Source organism: Lipophrys pholis (assembly GCF_963383615.2).
Source record: "Lipophrys pholis genome assembly, chromosome: 8".
NCBI classification, from domain to species: domain Eukaryota; kingdom Metazoa; phylum Chordata; class Actinopteri; order Blenniiformes; family Blenniidae; genus Lipophrys; species Lipophrys pholis.
This window is the reverse complement of record NC_137630.1, coordinates 25,365,868-25,386,446: the sequence shown is the minus strand read 5'-3', so window position 1 is coordinate 25,386,446 and position 20,579 is coordinate 25,365,868. Positions and strand designations below refer to the sequence as shown.

The window sequence follows — 20,579 nt, the reverse complement described above, 5'->3', positions numbered from 1 at the left end:
GCAAACACACCTCCAAATCTTTCAGCAGCATTTTCATTAGTAGTACAACAGCGAGACCCACTTTAATTTGTTTGGCTGTGTTTGTTTATGTGGCGGATGAATGTTTTTGATCTTGTGAATGTGAATTCTTTCTTTGCATTCGAAGATGTGGGGCTGAAGCCACCTGCAAAATATTAAAAATTAAATGTAACTGAATGCAATTTCACTAAAATACAAGTATTTTATGATGTTTTAAATATCTATATATGTGAATGTAGAACAGCTGTTTGAAAATCAGACAGTGAGAACATTACCTTTTGTATCCATAGCTTTATAAAATCAATATGGGTATGCATTAGTAATGGATGAGTGAATTCAGTAAACAAGCGGCAGTCTTGACCTTGAATGTGGGGATCCAGATTCAAATCCTGGTGAGTTGCTGTTTTGACCCCTGTGAGGTGAAGCAGCCTTATAAATATTCTATCAAAATATTAAAAAACTAAGTGCAGGAAACAGGTTTTCAATATGTAATGAATTAAAAGGATTTGGGAATAAATGATTTTTGTATTATTACTTCCTTTTCATTCTCTCATCTAAATGATGCATTTACTTCCATTTACTCTGTCCATAATAATGATTATTTCAGTTCAACAAGAAAAAAATGGCCTTTCTTATATCAATATCCACAAACAGCAACCAAGCACACACATATATTGTCTATATAATGATCCCACCTCATTCTACATTGTTGGGGTTTTTTCAGGAGCTCAACTGCCCAATTTCAACCCATAACTAAGTCTCTTCCGAAACAGGAACACAACTATATTTAACTTTAGTTCTCCATGTTTCAAAAATCCATAACTCTTGTATTTCATTATTTTTCTGCCCTCAGTGAAAGTGATAAAATGAGGACGGGTGAAGAGATAAAACCATTAAATCTAAAACATCTAGCTCCTCTTCACCACCTTAGCTCCAGCCACCTTCTGTTATGCCATTTTTGGATGAATGTGAGTTAAGTGGGTCTGTAGAGTATCTCATTTAAATGGCAGTTGTACAGCATTCCTTTGTATTGTAATATATCAAATCTTACCTGCCTATTATTCGGAGCGGCTCTGGCTCAGTTGGTGGAGCAGGTTGTTTTTCCACCGTCACTCTCGGCAGTTCGATCCCACCTCCTTTGTGTCAAAGTGTGTTTGTGCTGCTGAACCAGGAGTTTTTCATTATGATGGACATAATCACCTTATGTCGCAGTCGTGACCTTTGGCGTGGATGGGAGAAAATGAATGATCGCGTGAATCACTGTACTTTTGAATGCGTATCTCTGAAAAGCAACACATTTTCTCAAACTTTTAATGACAAACTCTCAACTGGTCAACTGTGGCAGTGAACAAGCATCATTAGCTTGATGGTTTGGCCTCTCCTAATGGTGGTATCTGCCCGCTGTGTTCCAGGGACTGCGCGTGCAGCCTAAATGACGAAGTGGAACTTGTTTAAGCACCAGACAACGCCCATGGTCGCTGCCAAGCCAACGGGGGCCAGTGCCTTGACTGTGACTCCAGCCCCCGTCGCGTTAGTCTCCACCGACAACTCCACCGAGCCAGTCAACAAGAACGATGCCTTCGACGAGATCAAGAACAAGTTCCTGAATGAAATCGACAAGATCCCACGTGAGTGCCGGGCGAAACCTGTCCCGATCAGCCATCGGTTATCTTGACGTGACTCGAAGCAGTGATTTTAGAAATTAGATTTTCCCCTTTTGCTTGCAGGCATCAGCAGCAACATAATGTCTTTATTTAGTATTGATCACTGCCTGCTCTTCCTAATGGCAGAGAAATCTAATTTTCACCCAATCTAATTGCTAACCGACCACCTCTCACTGAACATATTTGGCTGACGTGAAGTTCCCTAAATGATTGTCTAAACCAAAAGTAAAAAGATATGTTTGTTTTCTTCTTTGTTCGGGTGTGAAAATGTCATCTGCACATTGGTGTGTATTACCTCCTCCAGTACCGTCCTGGGCCATCATTGCCATCGCCGTGGTCGCTGCTTTACTCATTCTAACATGCTGCTTCTGCATCGTCAAGAAATGCTGTTGCAAGAAGAAGAAGAACAAGAAGGGCAAGAAGGGGAAGGGTGACATGGGAATGAAGAACCTGAAAGGAGAGGTATGTTTCACCGCCGGAGGTGGTGTCCCGGCAGATGGAGCTCGCACCCACACCGTAGATGAAGCAAAGCAAAGCAGGAATATCATTCACACGTTGATGAGGCTTTTATGTAACAGCTGTGGGGCTTAAGTGAGAAATGGAATGAGCTAAAACACAAGCAGGGTCAATTGAAGTCATGTTGTTTATCACTTTTTGTTTTTTACATATTTCAACCCAGTTTAACTTCCTTGTATGCATTTTGCTAAATTACAGGTTAGACTACTTGACAGGCTGTTGAATGTTTTGATGTTTCTCTAACGCCGTCAAGTGTACTCTCCACAGGTGTAAATTACATTCTTTATCCACCATTGTTATTGTTTTTCTTTCTCTCTCTCTCTCTCTTTCTCTCTCTCTCTCTCTCTTTTGTTATTTAACGTATTTGTCATGAATGTTATTGTTGCACTTGTGCTTTGGGACTTGAGTGAAAAATGACAGGAATCTCATCTATTTCCCCCCACCATTGTGTGCCTTACAATCATAAAAGAGTAATTATGAAAATTAGTAGCCGGCCTAATGCTGTTGTTTTGGTGACTGTAATTATTATTTTTTCCCCCCACATACATGATTGATGATTCGATGAAGTACAATAAGCATACATCCAAAAGAGGAGTTATTAAAAAGCCCACCGGCCTCGCTGCACAAGATGTGATTGTGGTAATGAGCAGGCTCCTCTATCTGTCATTTTCCTCACTCCCTACAGTGTAGCTGACTGCATTTGCTGTGATTACCCTTCTTTGGTGTCTGCTGTGAGTTCAATCTCTTCCTTTGTCTCTGCTCTCCTCCTTCCTGCTTTGTGTCTTATGTGTGCTCCGTGTATCTTGACTGTGGTGGACTTCTCTGCCTACGGTAGGTCTGATAGCACGCGGCACCCCTCTCTGGCCGCTTTGTGTAAGCGCAGACCAGGGCAGGGGCGAGCGGTGTTGGGGGAGGGGGGCGGGGGGGTGTGGTGGGCTGGGCTGGGCTTGGACGGGTTGGATTGCAGTGATGGTGACAATGAGTGCTATGGCTTCCTTAGTTTTTTGCAAGCTTTAGGTGCTGCGGGTGCTTGAGGACTCTATGGGAGCGATTAAGCTGCTTCGCAAAATCCACTGATATGATATGCCGCACCAAATGCTATGTCTTGAAAATCCAGAGATTGCAATTTTTATTTTTTTTAATTTTTTTTGGCAAAAACTACAAAAATCTGTTTAAGTGTTTATGGTATGAAATGAACATGAAAATCATCCTCTGGTTGAGCCTTTGAATGACGAGTGCACTGAGCAACTCACTAGAGATCACTAACATGCATGTGCAAGGGGTAAGCTGGATATTTGTCAAACATTAGCTGAAACTCTACCTAACTGAGAGCTTAGAGCATGTTCCTCCCCCTCTATGAGAGACCTCGATTGTGCAGCACAACCGACAAACAACGCTTTACAAACAATTGATCTCCAGAGATTCTTTGACTCGGGTATGCAATTGAAAGCGGTTGTGCCAACACGCTCCGAGTTCCACCGCAGATAAAGCTGTTTGTATACCTTGACAAAGACCAGCATATGCCCTTGCAGTAGGTACCATTGAATGGCCACAACTTGACTTGAGAGTAACTTTCCTGGATGACCCATGCTGCTGACATACAAGGTGACAGTCATTGATGCCCTCTCTCTCCCCGAAGCACTCGGGTGTCACTGAGGAGAAATGGTGGGCCAGAATGTTTGCCCTCATTCGCAGGCAACTGCAGAGGATTTATTTCAGACCCAAAAGCTAAGGCTGCTAAGGCTTCTTCAACACGAATCCCGTTTAATCAATCCGCAGTAATGAGCTCTCATTTCACCCCATGGAGTTCACCAAAGGGCATTCATTCAGACGTACCATGTCTTTATCTTTGAACCCTTTACTGGAAGTCTGAGCGAACTGGAAAATCTCGATATAGCATGATTCCTCCATGGATGTCTACATTTCACGACTGAAATTTTTGGGCTTGGCAAAAATTTGTCTCAGAAGTTTAAAAAAAAAAAAGACAAACATCGAAGCACAACTTTTCCTTCTCTTCAGAAATCATAAAAAAATAATAATCCATTTACATTCGCCATCAGAAATAAACCTCGGATCCTGCATTTTGTGGCCTGGCATGCTTGAATGAAAAGCATTTACCACAGTAAAGATAGAGAATGCCACATTACAGGAGACTGTGTGAGAACGTGTATGCGTGTGAGAGCGAGAGCGTGAGGAATTCAGCATGCTTGAGAGTTTGCATGTAAGCAAATATGTGTGTGCGTATGGCGGGAGTGTACAGTGTAGTATGGTGTGCAGTGAATGTGCGTATTCTGTGTGTGTGTGTGCGTGTGTGTGTGTGTATGTGTGTGTGTGGGTGTGTGTGTGTGCACCCTGTTCCTCTTCCAGCTCATCAGTGAGTAGCTGGATCCTCCAGTCTTACGAAGACATCAGTGTTTTGTTTTTTTTCAAGAAGACAGCCATAGGAAAGTAGGACATACTGAGATATTATCCGGCTCCTTACAGTACCCGCAATGAAAGTTTACTTTAATATTCATATCGGGGCAAATTGCTCTCACTCCATTAGTCGTGGCCGCCTCTAAAGGGACGAAACACTCAAGAGCCACTGGGCGTGATGTAAAGGCAAGATGGCCGATAACAGAAGATTTGCTTTATCTTCCTCATCCTGTCCTGATTATCTCAGGAGCGGTTAGCTGTCAGCGAGCTGGAGGATTCTCTTTCACCAAGCATCCAACAAAAAAAGACACATCAGCTGGAAAAATCTGGAGTCTGTTTAGAATAAATTGGGAAATTATTCTGGAGTGCACTTAGTTACATCAGCCAGGCTGGAGCGCGATAATGGGAAAATGAAAAAAAAAAAACTAATAAAAAATGTCATTCTCACCACAGCAGAGTAGGAACATTGATGAGATGTCAGAAGGAGATAAGCGGCAGACGTTAATGTCGTCTGGCTTGAAGTAACCAACTGGCCAACTGTTCAGTTGGCACAATGTGCGTTATCGCACCTTTTTTACCTGCAGTTAGAACAACTTTGGGAGCTTTTCAAAGAAAACATTAGGAAACACTACGTCAGTGTTTTGATTAAATCACACCGATGCCTCCTGGCTCTGTCCTTCATTTTCTTCTCAGTAAGGACATTCAGTTTCAATTGGAAAAACAAAAAAAAGAAAAACTGTACACGGGGTAAACAGAATATCAAGGACACCTAACACTGTGGTGCAATTCAATAATGCCGTAGCTCTGCAGTAGATGCTATATTTGTCAAGATTTATATCCCCACCTTTGTAAACATTCGAAAAAAAAAAAAAAAATCCGCTCATCTTTGCTGATGCAGCTTTTGTCTGTGTGGGATATGCTATCACGATTTATTTTAAAACTTTAGAAATGAGTTAATATGACTCATGTGGGATGAGTCATTGTGGATTTGTGTAGCTGCCGTTTGACCGCAATGCATTTCCTTCCAAAGTAACGGTGCTCTTTCCTGCTGTGTTTCTCTTATTTCTATCCTCTCCATGTAATAACTTTATTACTGGCAGCTACACAAGCGATTCATGCTAATTTGATGCTTCCCAATTACTATTTTCTTGTGTAAAAGACACAAAACGTCCAGAGTATTTGCAGAGCTATGGTAATAGAATGCACTGCACTGCAATGTGATGTGTTCTTGTAGGGTTTTTTTCTGTACACTTCCTGTATGTTGATTGTCTTTATTCTGTTGTTTCTCTCTCTGATGTCACTCTTTCTCTGTCTCTTTCCATTCTTGGCACGATTAAAAAAAAAAAAAAAAAAAATACAATTCTGAAAACATGTAGTTGAGGAGGAATTCTCCACATCTGATCTTAGCAGATGTTGCATCCCTGTAATACTTATGAACAAACGAAAACAGCAAATGGTGTCACCCAAGAAATAGTGAAATCAAGTCAGGTTGCAACCGTGGTCATCGATGAACAGATTGCACTAGTAACACGGGGGTAAGTGGCAGGTAGGTGCTGTGACTAACCCCACTGCTGATATCCAAGGTTTGGTGTTCAGCACAGCTGTCACCTCAGAACTGCCCACTCACTGGATTTTCCTGCTGCCTTGCCCCTCTTCTGTCGTTCCAGAAACCACAGGATGACGATGATGAAGAGGATGATGTGGAGCCGGGACTGACTGGAGATGAAAAGGAGGAGGAAGTGAAGGAGAAAGAAAAGCTCGGGAAGCTGCAGTACTCCATCGATTATGACTTCCAGGAGAATAAGGCAAGCGCTCTAGTTATTCATTCAACACGCTGTGGTCAATATTCCAGTGGCCCAGAAGGGACAAAGCGATGGAAAATGAATTACTGCACCATGATTACTAAAGCCTTAACACAAATCTAAAAGCCACTGACGCATACATAGACAACAACATGAACAAATGCATGCGGCATGGAACAACTACAAAAGCCATAACACAAATATGCAAAGTTACAAATGAAAGCAAAAGCCAAAGCACAGATGTAGAAGCCACACTCAAACACTCAAATGCAAGCCACAGATACAAAAGCTACACCCACATTCTTCAGCATGACTACAAAAGCTGTCGTAGGAATATGAAAACCACAGGGTTAAAAAAAGAAAATACAAACAAAAGCCATAAAAACTATTAATGGATGCAAAGCCCACAAAACTAATGCCTAAAGCTCAACACAGCACAAAAGCAAGAGCCACAGCAATACAATAGAGACAAAATTAATAAATATAAACCGCGACGCAAATACAAAAGCTACTATTACATACAACAACAACAACAACAAAGTACAGTATGTCTGTGCATATTTTACCTGATTAATTTGCTTTGACATACAAATCAATACAAAAGCAACAGCAATGCAAAAGTCACAGTTTGATTGGAAAAGGCGCATCCCAAAACGACCCACAAATACAAATCCACAACACAAATGCACGAGTTCAGAAATTAATACAAACGCCACAAAGGGAATGCAAAAATCTAGAAAAAAATGCAAATCGGAGAGCGACAACATGATTTCTAATAACGCATGTATGCATCGCATGCTTCTGCTTCTTTTTCTTTTTTAATCATCTATCTTAGCCTCCTATTGCTTTTGTAAACTGTCCGTTAATAAAAGCTGAGCAAAAGAACAATAATAAGTCTTTGTTTCGCCAGAGAAAACTCCTCTCTTTTATTCTAATGGCTTCACTGTTGACTCGGCAGCTGGCTGTTGGAATCCTGCAAGCAGCCGATCTGCTCTCCATGGACAGCGGCGGCACTTCAGATCCCTACGTGAAGGTTTTCGTCCTCCCAGACAAGAAGAAAAAGTTTGACACGAAAGTTCACAAGAAAACGCTGAATCCTGTCTTCAACGAGACCTTTACCTTCAAGGTAGGACGGTACAGAAGGGCAGTCGCCTTTTCCACATTACTTATTAAAACAGCACGAGCGTCAAGCTGTTTGATGGGTAGGCCAGGTCCAGTCAGAGGTGAAGTGTCCCCCCCCCCCCCCCCCCCCCCCCCCCTCCTCTCTCTTCCTTTAGCGGGTACTTAGCTTCTGATTTCTTTTACTCCAACACTTCAGGCTGGCAATGATAAAAAGCAGCAGACACATTGAAGGTGTCTGACAAGGGGAGTATGGCAGAGAATCAAATTAAAGGAGAGGGCCACCTCTGGAGCACCGCGGCTGCTGACACAGCTCCCTATAAAACAATTCAAATGGCTTTACCTTGTCAAAGTCGGGCGGCTCTGCTGAAGCAGCATGTTATCGAGCCAGATCATTCTGGAGCTGGAGGCCAGAGTCCCGACCAATACGGATGCTGTCTGCCCGGTTCTATACAGTTCATACGTAGTTTTAATCACAAATGTGAGATTTGTGCCTCAGTTCCTTGGAAAAAAGGTTTTAAATGAGTAAATGTGGTCGGTTGCTGTCTTTCAGATTCCTTTCCAGGAGATGGGAGGAAAGACTCTGGTCATGTCCGTCTATGACTTTGATCGCTTCTCCAAACATGATGTCATCGGAGAGATTAAAATACCCATGAACACTCTTGATCTGGCAAAGCCAATTGAGGAGTGGAGAGACCTGGACAGCGCAGATCAAGAGGAGGTAAACACAGCAGTGCTTTTTTTTATTTTTTTATTTTTTAATTCCTGCAAAAGACCCACTGCTTAACGTTCTCCAAACGCCCTGCTTCTATGGTTGACAACAGATTTGAGATCACCTAAAAAAAAAAAATGGTTTAGGTCGGTATATTTGCGAATGAGAGTAGCCTTGGTAATCAGAAGCATTACCAAGTATTAAATGAGTCATGCTAGACAAAGCTTATAATGAGCAATACTTTTTTTTTTTTTAATGTATTTGCAACCCTTTTCTTCTTGGAGTCGCCATACAAATTACTTCCAAGAAAACTAGTCTGCCACTTCTCTGATTTGTCAAAACATTCCACTGAATTCAAACACTCCCGCTGAGCAGAACAACAGCAAAAGGTAAAATCTGACGTCTGCTCAAATGGTTTTCTTAGGTTCTTATTGGAGTTTGTGTAGCCAACTGTGAACAATGCGACCGTGCATAAAACAGTGGACTAATCATGTAAAAATTGAGTTTATGCACCATTTTCAAATGCTCCAAACCAGATGAATTATCAAACAACGACGACCACATAGCTTCATTTCTTCAACTTCTTGCCACACAGACAAATTTTTACAACAAATGAAAGCGGGGACTCTTATGGAGAATATAGTGGTATTTAATGTTTGGGAAGAGTTTGAAAATATATTAAAAAGTATAACTAAAGATTTGCCTGCAAGAATAAAGGCGCAAATATGGAATCTATATTAGGAGAAAATGGTCACTTCTGGATGTGTTTTTAGTTTTCATTAGAGCTTAACAAACATCATGAAGGCACACCTTTTTATTTTTTTATTTGTCTCAAACATCTCAATCCATATTTGCCATAAATAACTGACTTTATATCATGTTGAAGTGTATGATACATCTGTGATATCGCATTAATTCTCCTGTAACCACGCAACCTGTAATGGACCTGGTGTAGTAGGAAAAAGAATGTAAAACAATAAAACTGCCCCTCCAGAGCCATCATAAGGAATAACTACACCACAGTTAATTGTGCTTGCAGTTTCATATGCTAATTGAAAAAATAAAATAAAATACAGCTTTAGATGTAATGAAAAATAATTCCAGCTAGTGTCATAAAAAAAGTTATGGCAGCAGGGTTTATTTGTACATCTAAAATGTTCATATATTAATGTGTTTATTGCCCAGCAGGGTAAAGAGCTGAGTTTTGCGTAAGACCTTATTTAATGTTCTCGCCCCCTTCCCTATTTCCTTTCCTCACAGCCGGAGAAGCTGGGTGACATTTGCATCTCCCTGCGCTACGTCCCCACTGCTGGCAAACTCACCATCTGTATTCTGGAGGCTAAGAACCTGAAGAAAATGGACGTGGGTGGACTGTCAGGTGGGGCTACTTCATGTATATATACAGCTCTGGGCATCACACATTGAATTATTGTAATTGGATTTGTTTGTTTTTTTGTTTTTTTTTGTACTTGATGCTATTTCAATGCCACAGCCCACCAAAACACAGTGACTTGCAGCGAGACTGCAGTGGATGAGGGAGTGTGCCTCCGAGAACAGCCATTAAATCCGTCCTGCTCTTGCTCACGTGCTGACGCTGCAGTACTCGCCATGCAGCGTCCCTCTCTCCTCCTGGCCTCAGCATTGGCCCCATCTGTTGGCGCATGACAGCACTGCCTCCCAACGAGCACGCACGTGGAAGAGATTTGGATCAGCGTGTCACTGGTTTGGACTCATTTCTCTCTCTCTTCTTCTTTTTTTTTTTTTCCCAGATCCCTATGTGAAAATCAACTTGCTGCAGAATGGAAAGAGGCTGAAGAAGAAGAAGACGACGGTGAAAAAGAACACCTTGAATCCTTACTACAATGAGTCGTTCAGCTTTGAGATTCCTCTTGAGCAAATGCAGGTGAGAACGTGAAGTAAATTCTACAAATTTCAGATGTAGAACAAATTGCTACTCGGAAAAGCTTAAACGGCGACAACAAGCAGATGATTGTGACGACACACTTTGATGAATGGATGATAGAATTCAGATGAAGGACAAAACTGCACAAAAACGACCGTGCTTCTTTTATATTCTGTGGAATTGTTGCATTTCTCATAGACAACAGAGCAACTGGTTAAACATACATTATATATTCAATTGAAGTTTTCTTATACTCACATCATTTTAAATTCATAGCATAGTCATGCTACAAAAATAATCATTCTACCATTATGTTCAACTTGCATTAAATCCTTATCATCATATTTGATAACCTGTGTCCTCAAGCATGATAAAGTATAGCCTCTCACAGTCCGTATGATTTTGTAGTGATGGTTAATATTGAAAAAGCACCTTTTAAACCAGATCATGCATTTTAATGTAAAATATCTTAGGTGTTACAAGAAAAGAAAAACAATGAAAGACAACATTATTTTTTACTATTCTGTTGTTGGACAATGATAATGTTTATCTGAACTTTCAGAGAAATTCTTTGAGAAGTTCCTCTTCTTGAGAGACTCTTTAAGGCATGACTTGACAAAAACGCTATTTAATAGAGATACAGTATATAGGCTATTTTAATTGCCCTCCCCTGCAGTGCATTAAGTCTTGACCTTGAATGTCCAGGTTTAAACCCATGTTGCAAGAAGGACATCCAAAGTAAAAATGAGCCTCAGTCTATGGTGCAAGTTGCAATCTATTCATGTGACTGAATGGTTGCTTTATTATATAATATGTTCATTTATCCAGACTTTAAAATTTCAAATTAATGACTGCTCAAACACAACTTGACTTTGGATTAAATTAGCAGCAGCGATTCTCATGGATCGATAGATGTGTTGAGCTACTGTGTCGCCTCGAGGATGATGGAAGCCGCCCACCCTGCTGTAGAAAAGGGTTTTCCCCTTGTGGTGCCTGCAGGCACCTCGTGAGTAGCCATCTTACTGTGGGAAATATACGACCAGCAGCTGTTATTTCAGCTCAGTTTTTAAAGTTTTTCGGCTACGTTTGAGGTTGCTTATGATAAGTATAGTCGCAGCTCCCAGCCGGGGGATTAATGTAGCACATCGACTGTTTCTTCACACACAGCAGTGAGTACAAATGAGGTGAAGTCTGTTTGTATTGGATTTTTATGCAGAAATGACAAAAAGAGACATTATAAGGAAATATGTGGGAGTGAATTTAGTAGATATGTCAAATTTTTGGATCATGTAAGTAATGCCTGTCGCTGGCCCTGGAAGGGGAGACTGTTTATTGTGCAGTGACTAACTGCGGCCCTAAGGCTGTATTGTAATTTATTTTTTGGTGACTTTTAAGAACATGCACATACACTCCTGAATTGTTGTTCTTCTGCACTATTCATGATAGTTTTAATAATGCATCTCGTTTGGAGCGGGAAATCTTAAAGAAAATGGATTTTTATGCTGCATGGGGGTGTGGTGGTTGGCGCACTCACTTTAATGCAAAAATATATGAAGAGTTAGAGTTTGCATGTCCTTCCTGTGAGGGTGTGGGTTTTGTTTTTTTTGTTTTTCCCCGGGTGCTCAGGAATACTCTCACAGTGTAGAAAACAAACAAAAACATGTGTTTGAGGTTATCTGGTCATGTTGTGTCTCTGTGTGTGTGTGTGTGTGTGTGTGTACCTTTGCCTGAACTCATCTAGGATTAGCTCCACCCTGCATGACCCCAAGTTTAATAAAGCAGTGGAGCAGATAGATTGATTTCACCTGATAGTGACATGCAATCTGTATCATGTTTAAAAATAATTTCAATCTATAGCCGTATTTCTAAACAGCACTGCCAATGAGAAGACCAGACCGGTGCAGGCAGAGCATTTGGGTGTAAGTAGGTGGGCAGGGAAACGTTCCCATTGTAGTTGAGTTCAAGTATTTCAGGATCTTATTCCCATTTGGTGAGAAGAGGGAGATCAACACAGCCACTGTACTGGACCGCTCTGGTGAAGAGGGGAGCCGAGCTGCAAAGCAAAGCAGCTCAGTTCACCTATGGTCATGAACTTGGGGTCAACAATTTGATCACTGATTCAAGCAGCTGAAATGAGTTTTCTCTGCATTCTGAATGAATGAGGAGTTTAAAGATCTGGGCGAGACTCAGTTGAGCCACTGCTCCTTGATGGATGGATGGATGGATGGATGGATGGACGCAATTATATCTGAAAAAGCTCTGTCACCACCAACTTGTAGGGCTTTATAGAGAGTCAGAAGGTGGATGTGTAATGTATGAAACTGACTGCAGCTTTCCCTTTCTTCTCATCTAACTCTGTGCCAGAAAGAAAACATACATATATATATATATACACGACTATAACAGCCCCGAGTGAACACTATCTGCAATAACTAGTCATCACACAGACGTATCAATAAATATACAACCCCAATTCAAAGAAAAAACCTTGGGATGCTCTGTTTAATTTAAATGAAAACAGAAAGTATGGTTTTATTTTGTTTGACCATAAACAACCACCGAGACTTTTCACCATTTTGCAGAAACTATTCACATATTTTGAAGAAATATGTAAATTTTGCACAAATGTGCAACAGTGAGATGTTTACTGTAAGATTATTTAAAACAATGTGTAAAGATTCAAAAAGATAAACGAGCACGAAGCGTTTCTGGAGACCACGCAGATGGCAGCAAGCCCACACGCCACCATTTAAGAATGCAAAGTCCTGAGGGAGCTGACACCGCCTGCATGCCCTAAACACTTGGCATCGTCCTCGACTACTCCAACAAAACCATTTGTCTATTTAATTATTAATATCATTAAAAGCCTCTCGTGCTTTGAATGTGGAAAAAAAACCAATGCCGGAGTTAGTTTTGTCTTCACCCCTGGGTGTTCGTATGATCTTCATTGTGGAGCTCGTTGTAATGCCTTGTCCCCCTGCTCTCCGCAGAAAATCCAAGCCGTGATCACGGTGCTGGATTACGACAAGATTGGCAAGAACGATGCCATCGGGAAGATCTGGGTGGGAAGCAAGTCGACGGGGGCCGGGCTGAAACACTGGTCCGACATGCTGGCCAACCCCCGTCGCCCCATCGCCCAGTGGCATCCGCTGCAGCCCGAGGAGGAGGTGGATGGCGCCCTCGCAGCCCTGAATGCCAAGAAGTAAAGCCCTCATCCACCTCCAACCACACCTTACCCACCCATACACCATCTTCCCCCTCCTTCTTCCTTCGCCTCTTACACCCCCCCCCCCTCCCCCCTTTCTCCCCCCCCCATGTCAGTGTATATTTCAGAAGAAGCCCCCAAACTGTACATCTGCCGCCCTCCCCCACTTTTCTCCACCTCCTCCTCCTCCCCTACTGCCACCTTTTGAAAAGATCCATAGATACCATTCAACATGATGGGGAATATAGTTAAAAAAAAAAAAAAAGAAGTAACATGTTATAATTAAATCATGTCACTGAAAAAAGAAGACAAGCTACAGGATGGACAGATACTCCGTTGATTTCCTTTAGATCTATTTTTGTATTGGGGTTGTGGTTCCATTAATAAGAATACAGAGTAGACTTTGAAGAGTAAGAGTGCTATATATGGGAATCTGGTGATACGAGGGGGTAAAACATTCATTCACTCACATTGTTCTACTCACCCTTTCCCTTTAGTGACACAGTTTGCTTAGGATAGCGCTTAATAATAAAAATGCTTTATACTGCCATATGATAGAGAAATAACACAAGCAGGTCCATTCCTTAGGTGTTTTGTGCACCATGTTCCACACCTGCCAGTTGTCATACGATAGATGATTCTGTTAGTTTGAAGTACATTCCTAGAGTTGGGTAGCAAAGTAGGGATAGGCACATATCCAGTTACCCACAAACACACTGCCTTTTTCGATTAGTTGACCTTCCGCCCATCGTCTCAGGAAAACTGAGAGGAAACTGAAACTCCATGCCTTTTTTTCTAAACGGGTTGTTAATATTTAAAAATCCTCCTCTGTATGAAGAAAAGAAATGTGGGATTCAAAAGGCTGACTGCTGTTTTTTTATTTATTTATTTATTTTTAGTTGTTGTTGTTTGTTTTCTTTCTTGGTGACCCTAAAGGCTCACGGCTCGTGTTAATCTGCCCACGAAATGGGAGGGAATAATGATTTTTCTTCTGTTTGAGAAAGAAAAAGAAAAGATTATTATGTGTTTTTGACTTTGCAAAAAGGCTGTCATCGGAACTACAAATAGCGTGGAAATATCAGAGCGGGGTGCAAAGAGAGACTGATTCCAACCACCAATGACATGATATTTACAAGGTGTCGATTACTGCCTGCGGTCTACCACCTCCCCTCCCAACGCCTCTGATTCTGTATCTCACTTGTTCAGTGCTACTGCCATTAGTCATGGACTTGACACAAGGGTTTTACTTCAAAAGAATCCCTATAACCGTCTTACAGTCATAAAGGAGACAAGCCTTCCAAGTAACAAAATAAGCAATTTTCAACTACCAGGGACGCCTTCCAGTTAACGGTGTTGTTCTCATTTCTGTGTATATTTTTTATTCATCTTTAGTTTTCGTTTTTTTTCTTCTTTTTCTTCACTTGAATCACTTTTATTCCTTCTGCACTTTAAATCTGATATTTTCATTTTGGGGTGCTTGGAAACCAGAGCTTTAATTTTTTTCTTATGTTGAGATTAACTGCTGTTTTTAAAAGGGAAACAGCAAAAGGAGTGCATTGTTGGCTGATTTATGAATTAACTTAGTTTTGCTTTGCTTTTGTTTCACCCTCGACCTTTTGTGTCCGTGTTTTTAATCGTTTGGATGCTTCACTTCTCACATGATTGCAAGGATGTGGTCTGGAAGAAGGCACTGATCCATGTGTATTTTATACACAGCTTACCAAACTGTTGAATTTAATTGCACTACTGGGAGTTAATATTCTGTTCTGTGGTAATTTGACGCTGTTATTTGATCTGTGTACGTTGTTTTGGGGTTTTTTCTTCTTCTTTCATGTTTTTGTGATATATTGTTGTGAGATTGGGTTTTTCTGCACACTTGGCACACGCCAGACAAGTCTCCTCATGTAAAACGGACTGCTCTGATAAGACTAGAGGAACGTTTTAATGTTCTGCCAATCACAAGCTCCTTTAAAACATAATGTCTGAATTTCAAGTATATAGAGCCGAGGCAGGAAGTTCATGTTGTGCTTCTGGTCGGGCTTGACGGAAAGAAAATGATTTAACATCAGTTTTTGACGTGATTGCCAACGATCTTCCACGAAAGCTGCTAAATCAATGATAATTATTGAAAATAAAATCTGAAAAAAGCTCCTCTTGGTTCTGAATCAAGAACTAAACATTTATATCAAACATCTTGAAAAGCTACTCTTCTTAACTACAAAAAATGAAGTTTTTGATATTAAAACTAAGTAGTTCTTGAAATACCCTGATATGAATTGGAAAAAGAAAAACTACACAATTAGTGTAATCTGGTTACAAGTGTTTGTATATTACATTTTTTTTGTGCCAGATTAGCTCTTCACGGGTAGTAAAATGGACCAAACCATTGTGAGGCAGATGGAGGGGGGATATGGCATTTCTAAACTTACACAACTTTACTATTGGCTTTTATTGCTTTCGGTTTTTATCAATCAGTAGTTTAAACTTTATGCAGTTTCTTCAAGTGATGCATCGGGAAGCATTATTATTTTTTAGCATTAGCCAAAGTCTCATTTTTTATGTAGGACTTTCTCAGTTTTTATTGTGCAATCCATTTGAAACGTTCATAAAACTAACTTAATGTATTCTGATTTTATTATTTATCTATTCAAGTTAAAATATATAATATTTACGCCTCCACAGTAGAAATGCTGACCCAATTTTTTCTATTAACCCATACTTTCTTTTTTTTTTGCAAAATTGGTTCAAAATAAAATTTACTATTGAAACACTTGTATGCATCCAAGTCTGCAGTGCAAGGTGCAATGACTTCCTGTAAAAGAAGCAGCTAAATCAACACTTTTATTCACTGGCTCTATATATTTGAAAATCAGTTTTCTGTAGGATAAAAACTTCGAGAACGACCTTTTGTCCTGCTTCAAATATCTGACCAAAACTGCCCGGAGTAATCCTCTTGATATAAAAGATTTAAAAAAAAAAATCATAAAAAAAGAATGAAAAACAAAAAAAAAAACTGCCGTCTCAGAGCACCAACAGCAAAAAATACCCGTTGACTGTGCGCAGTGTCGGCTGATGTTCAAGCAAACGCAGTCAACCTCTTAACAAATTACCAGACTTTTTTGGGGAATTTGATGAATGTTGGCTCTTGTCTCTTCCTCTCTGTGGGAAATTTGTGACACTTTTTATTCTATTGATCACAGAGCAGACTTCAGTTTTTCATCTCGCATCGATTTATTTCTCGTTATCTTCGGTTTATGAAGCAACACTAAAGAAAAGGCAACATGGAAGCAATCAAGCAACCCATCGGTGTGTAGTTTTGCCTATATACATAGTTCATACACGTTGATACTGCATGTTTATACAAAATACTGTACATAAGAGCATGTTTTAGAGACGAAGCAAAAATATCTCGTGTACGTAAATGGGTGTCATTTGTCATTTTAATAACACAATGAAGGGGGAAAAAAAAAGATGCACTGTATATTTTCTAAATGAAACAAATGTGTATTTATTTTCCATGAGGGTCATTGGAGAGAATGTCATACAAATATTAGAGTACTATTACTAATAACAAACCTTTCCACGCCTGAAATTCTTAAGCAAGTGTGTCGTCCAGTACTGTGTGTGAGTTCATGTAGGATGAAAATGTAGCCGCATGCTTGCTATCTAATTCCTTGTGATCGAATCTTTTATTTGACGCCATTTATCCGCCATTCGTTCTGTTGCAGCACTTTTTCTGAAGGCCAATGTTTATTGACATATTCCTGGATTTTATCGCTATTGCTTTTTTTTTTGTTTTTGTTTTTTCCTGTTTTTTTAAAAAGTAAAAAAAAAGAAAAATAATAATAATAATCATGTTTTAAATGTTTAATGTTTGGAATTTGGGATCTCCAAGTCTATAAGATGATTATTTTCTAATAGCATATTTGATATGGTGTTGTTCTCAAATAACTGAATATAATAATTGTGCAATCTGTAGGTGGATTGTAGGAGTTGTTATATGTGCCAGCACTGACCCAGAGCGGAGTCCGTTGGATCATATCTTTATATAAAGGGGCCAAAAGATGAATAATCCAGTGAACACAAGTGACTTGGAATCCCTTCTTTTCTCCTCCTTTACTTGGAAGTTTTTAATTTCTTTCTCTTCTATTTAAATGACCTGAAACACTCCACGGCTGTGTCTCTTTTACTGTGTTTATTATACAATACGTGTACGTGTATACGAGATAAATGAATAAGATAAAAACTAAAGCCATAAAACTCAAGCACTAACTCTTTAGAGCTCAGCTGACCAGCTGGAGTCTATATATGAAGAAAAGAAAAAAAATCTGACGTCTTCATTTTCCTTGGCCAGTGTTTCTCTTTTAACATTCCTTTCTGAGGTCTTTGTTCATCAAGAGGGCAAAATCCATTTTACTGTATATGTGAGCATTGAGAACAGTTGTGAGTTTAGTAGAGTGAGTGTGTGTTTTTCTACTTTCCGAGCTGTTGATGTCCTTGTTTCATAGAGGTAGCTGATTTTACAGTATTGTGGTTAGTAATGTATATGCCTCGTTTTGATAGTATAAACAGATAGTTATATTACCACAATAGGTTTCTCAATAATAACGCTAAAATTATCTATATTATCTATACGAGAGTGTGTACTATTCTTGGGCTGAGTGCAATTTATAAACCAAACCGGGTCACTCTTCTAGTTTCTCCTCTTCTTCCAGTTTAGCAAAAGAATGTACCAGTGACTACATGTACAATCAATAACCCACTGCTGGTGATGTTCTGGTTCACGCTCATGTATTTTTGTTGGTTTCTTAGCAGAATTAAAAAAAAACAACACAACAACAAACGCCCAAGCAACAAACGGTAACGCATAAAAGAGAGAAACGTGAGAAAGTGGAACCCAAGTTTTTAAAGGCTGAATCCCTCCCATAGAACTATGCATAACGTTATGATTTTCACAAATACATGACGGGAAAACACAGAAATGTGTTTAATGTCATGCACATGAAATCAAATTAAAGAATCAGTTGCAAACGTTGGAAAATTGGCTTATTTGCTCTCCTGCCAAGCAGCAAAACAGAGAGAAATGTGGAGGGGGGAAAAAAAAGCCTAAGTACCAGAATGTCTTCAGTCGTTTCCTGGAAAGCTCATGTTGATGAAAAGACCACTTTTCTTTTTTCATTTCGTATGATCAAAATAGCTGTTTTCCAGCCTGTGTGCTAAGCTTCGATGTCTAACAAACAGATAAGAAGATGGTGAAAGTCTAAATGTACGTCTTGCCAGGGAGGCAAATGAGCAAATCTTCCAAAATAAAACCGTCGAACTAATCCTCGACGATCACCTCAGTAACTGAATTTCTTTCTGACGTAAACTGCCACATCTGTTCCGGCAACAGTCCTCGGTGTGTTGCGCGACGCTGCCGCACACTATCTAATGCAATATTATGTCTTTTCGCTGTCCCGTTAATGCTTCTGACTGTGACCAAATGATGCACTGAGAATAATTTAAAGACAAAAAAAAACCCAACAAACCCACAGAGGTTTCAGTGTGTTACAGAAATACTGCCAGTACCTGATTATAGTTGCCTGCATCCGTCAACCAGTGTTCGAATTTGCAAAAAGCCACAATAATAGTGCACAGAGGATACATCAGAGGATGAGGCAAATGTGATTCCAGGTAATCTTATAGCACATTCAAGAGATTTATTCATGCTTTTATTTCCTTTAACCGCCTGGATCACCACGGTCATGTGACCACCGGACCGGACAAGTTCTATGGGGGACAGAGGTGTGTGTGTGTGTGTGTGTGTGTGTGTGTGTGTGTGTGTGTGTGTGTGTGTGTGTGTGTGTGTGTGTGTGTGTGTGTGTGTGTGTGTGTGTGTGTGTGTGTGTGTGTGTGTGTGTGTGTGTGTGTGTGTGTGTGTGTGTGTGTGTGTGTGTGTGTGTGTGTGTGTGTGTGTGTGTGTGTGTGTGTGTGTGTGTGTGTGTGTGTGTGTGTGTGTGATGAATAAAAAAAGGCCCTTTAGCAGACACAGTGTGCAAAGCCAAGCATTGGAATACACAACACAGAGTACAGGTCTGCATGCACGGGACACATTACCCATTTTTAAATGTGCATCTTTGTGTGCATGACTGTACCACTCCCAACAACACTTTTTTTTTTTTTTTTTTTAAGTTTTTCAACTACGGGTTTTGATTTGTTCTGTTCATGGCTTTTTGTGTAGATTTCTAAAAACCTTATGCACAATTGCATCTGAGACTACTTACAGTTTCAGCTGTGCAGAGACGGTTTAAAAGCAGAGTCGTAATTATTTTTTTTTCTCCCTTTGTTTTTGTGTTGTTGTTTTTGAACAAACACTGCGATTTAAAAAGGGAAATCATCCAAAGTTCAGCAGATCATCTGTCACCTTGTCAAAATGTGTTGAGGAGCCTCTCAGCGGGTAAAGATGCCACAATGAAAACACGCCGTCTTGTCTCCTCTATTACTCGCTCTATTTCTTCTTTGTATTCTTGTGCAAACGTGTAATCACTTCTTCTGTCGTTTTGCTTTGTATTTTCTGTGATGTATACCTCTATTGTAGAATGTAGGACTGTATTTGAGTCGATGTCAGAGATGTGTCGCCATACTCCTTCACATTTGCTTTCTGTCGTCGTCTCCGTCTTGTTTCTGTGTAACCAGCTGTGTACCATCAGTATCATTATGCTGAATAGGAAGCAGGCTCGCCGATTTGTCCACTGAATCTGCTTTTGCTGAGCGTAAAGAGTGCTGGCCTTCATGTTTACAACATGGACATAGTGTATACTGCCAAACATGCAGGACTGTACCAAACTCCCCCTCTTGAGCGCTTAGTCCTCCACCTGTCATGCCCCCCTCCCCCCCGATGCAACTGTATTCTTCAAGACTCCTTTTCTTTCCTCCTTTCTTTTTCCACCTCTTTCTCTTCATCATCTTTTAAAGCATTGGAGGACAGTCAGGTTGTGTCCTCTAGCTGTGTTTCTTCGTGTCTAGTGTCGTGGTGCGCGTGTTCATGTCAGTACTTGTGCCTACTGTGGATCGCATGCTTTAGCCCTTGACTGGACACAAACGTTGCTCACAAACTCCTCTTGACCCTTGTGTGGACAAACGTTGGGGATCCTTATAAAGTTATCAAGGGAACCAAATAACTTATTACAAAAATTTATCATATGTGTTACCAGTTCTGTAAAAACAAATAGGAAATAAAGGCCTT

At 40.3% G+C, this 20,579-nt stretch overlaps 1 protein-coding gene across 2 annotated transcripts; it reads left to right on the top strand.

The window, feature by feature from the left end:
* Positions 1 to 1,430: 1,430 nt before the first annotated feature.
* LOC308113055 (synaptotagmin-2-like) lies at positions 1,431 to 13,604 on the top strand (the record flags this gene model as incomplete). 2 transcript variants are annotated; one of them, XM_080468965.1, is made up of 8 exons in its annotated part: positions 1,431 to 1,646; positions 1,987 to 2,144; positions 6,290 to 6,418; positions 7,374 to 7,541; positions 8,088 to 8,255; positions 9,507 to 9,624; positions 10,016 to 10,149; positions 13,140 to 13,604. In XM_080468965.1, the coding sequence occupies 8 exons, from the start codon at positions 1,451 to 1,453 to the stop codon at positions 13,353 to 13,355; spliced, it is 1,287 nt and encodes a 428-aa protein (XP_080325091.1). In that variant the 3' UTR covers positions 13,356 to 13,604. The 2 variants fall into 2 exon arrangements, with proteins under 2 accessions (XP_080325091.1, XP_080325090.1); XM_080468964.1 differs by having other exon boundaries at positions 1,451 to 1,646; positions 6,281 to 6,418.
* Positions 13,605 to 20,579: the final 6,975 nt, after the last annotated feature.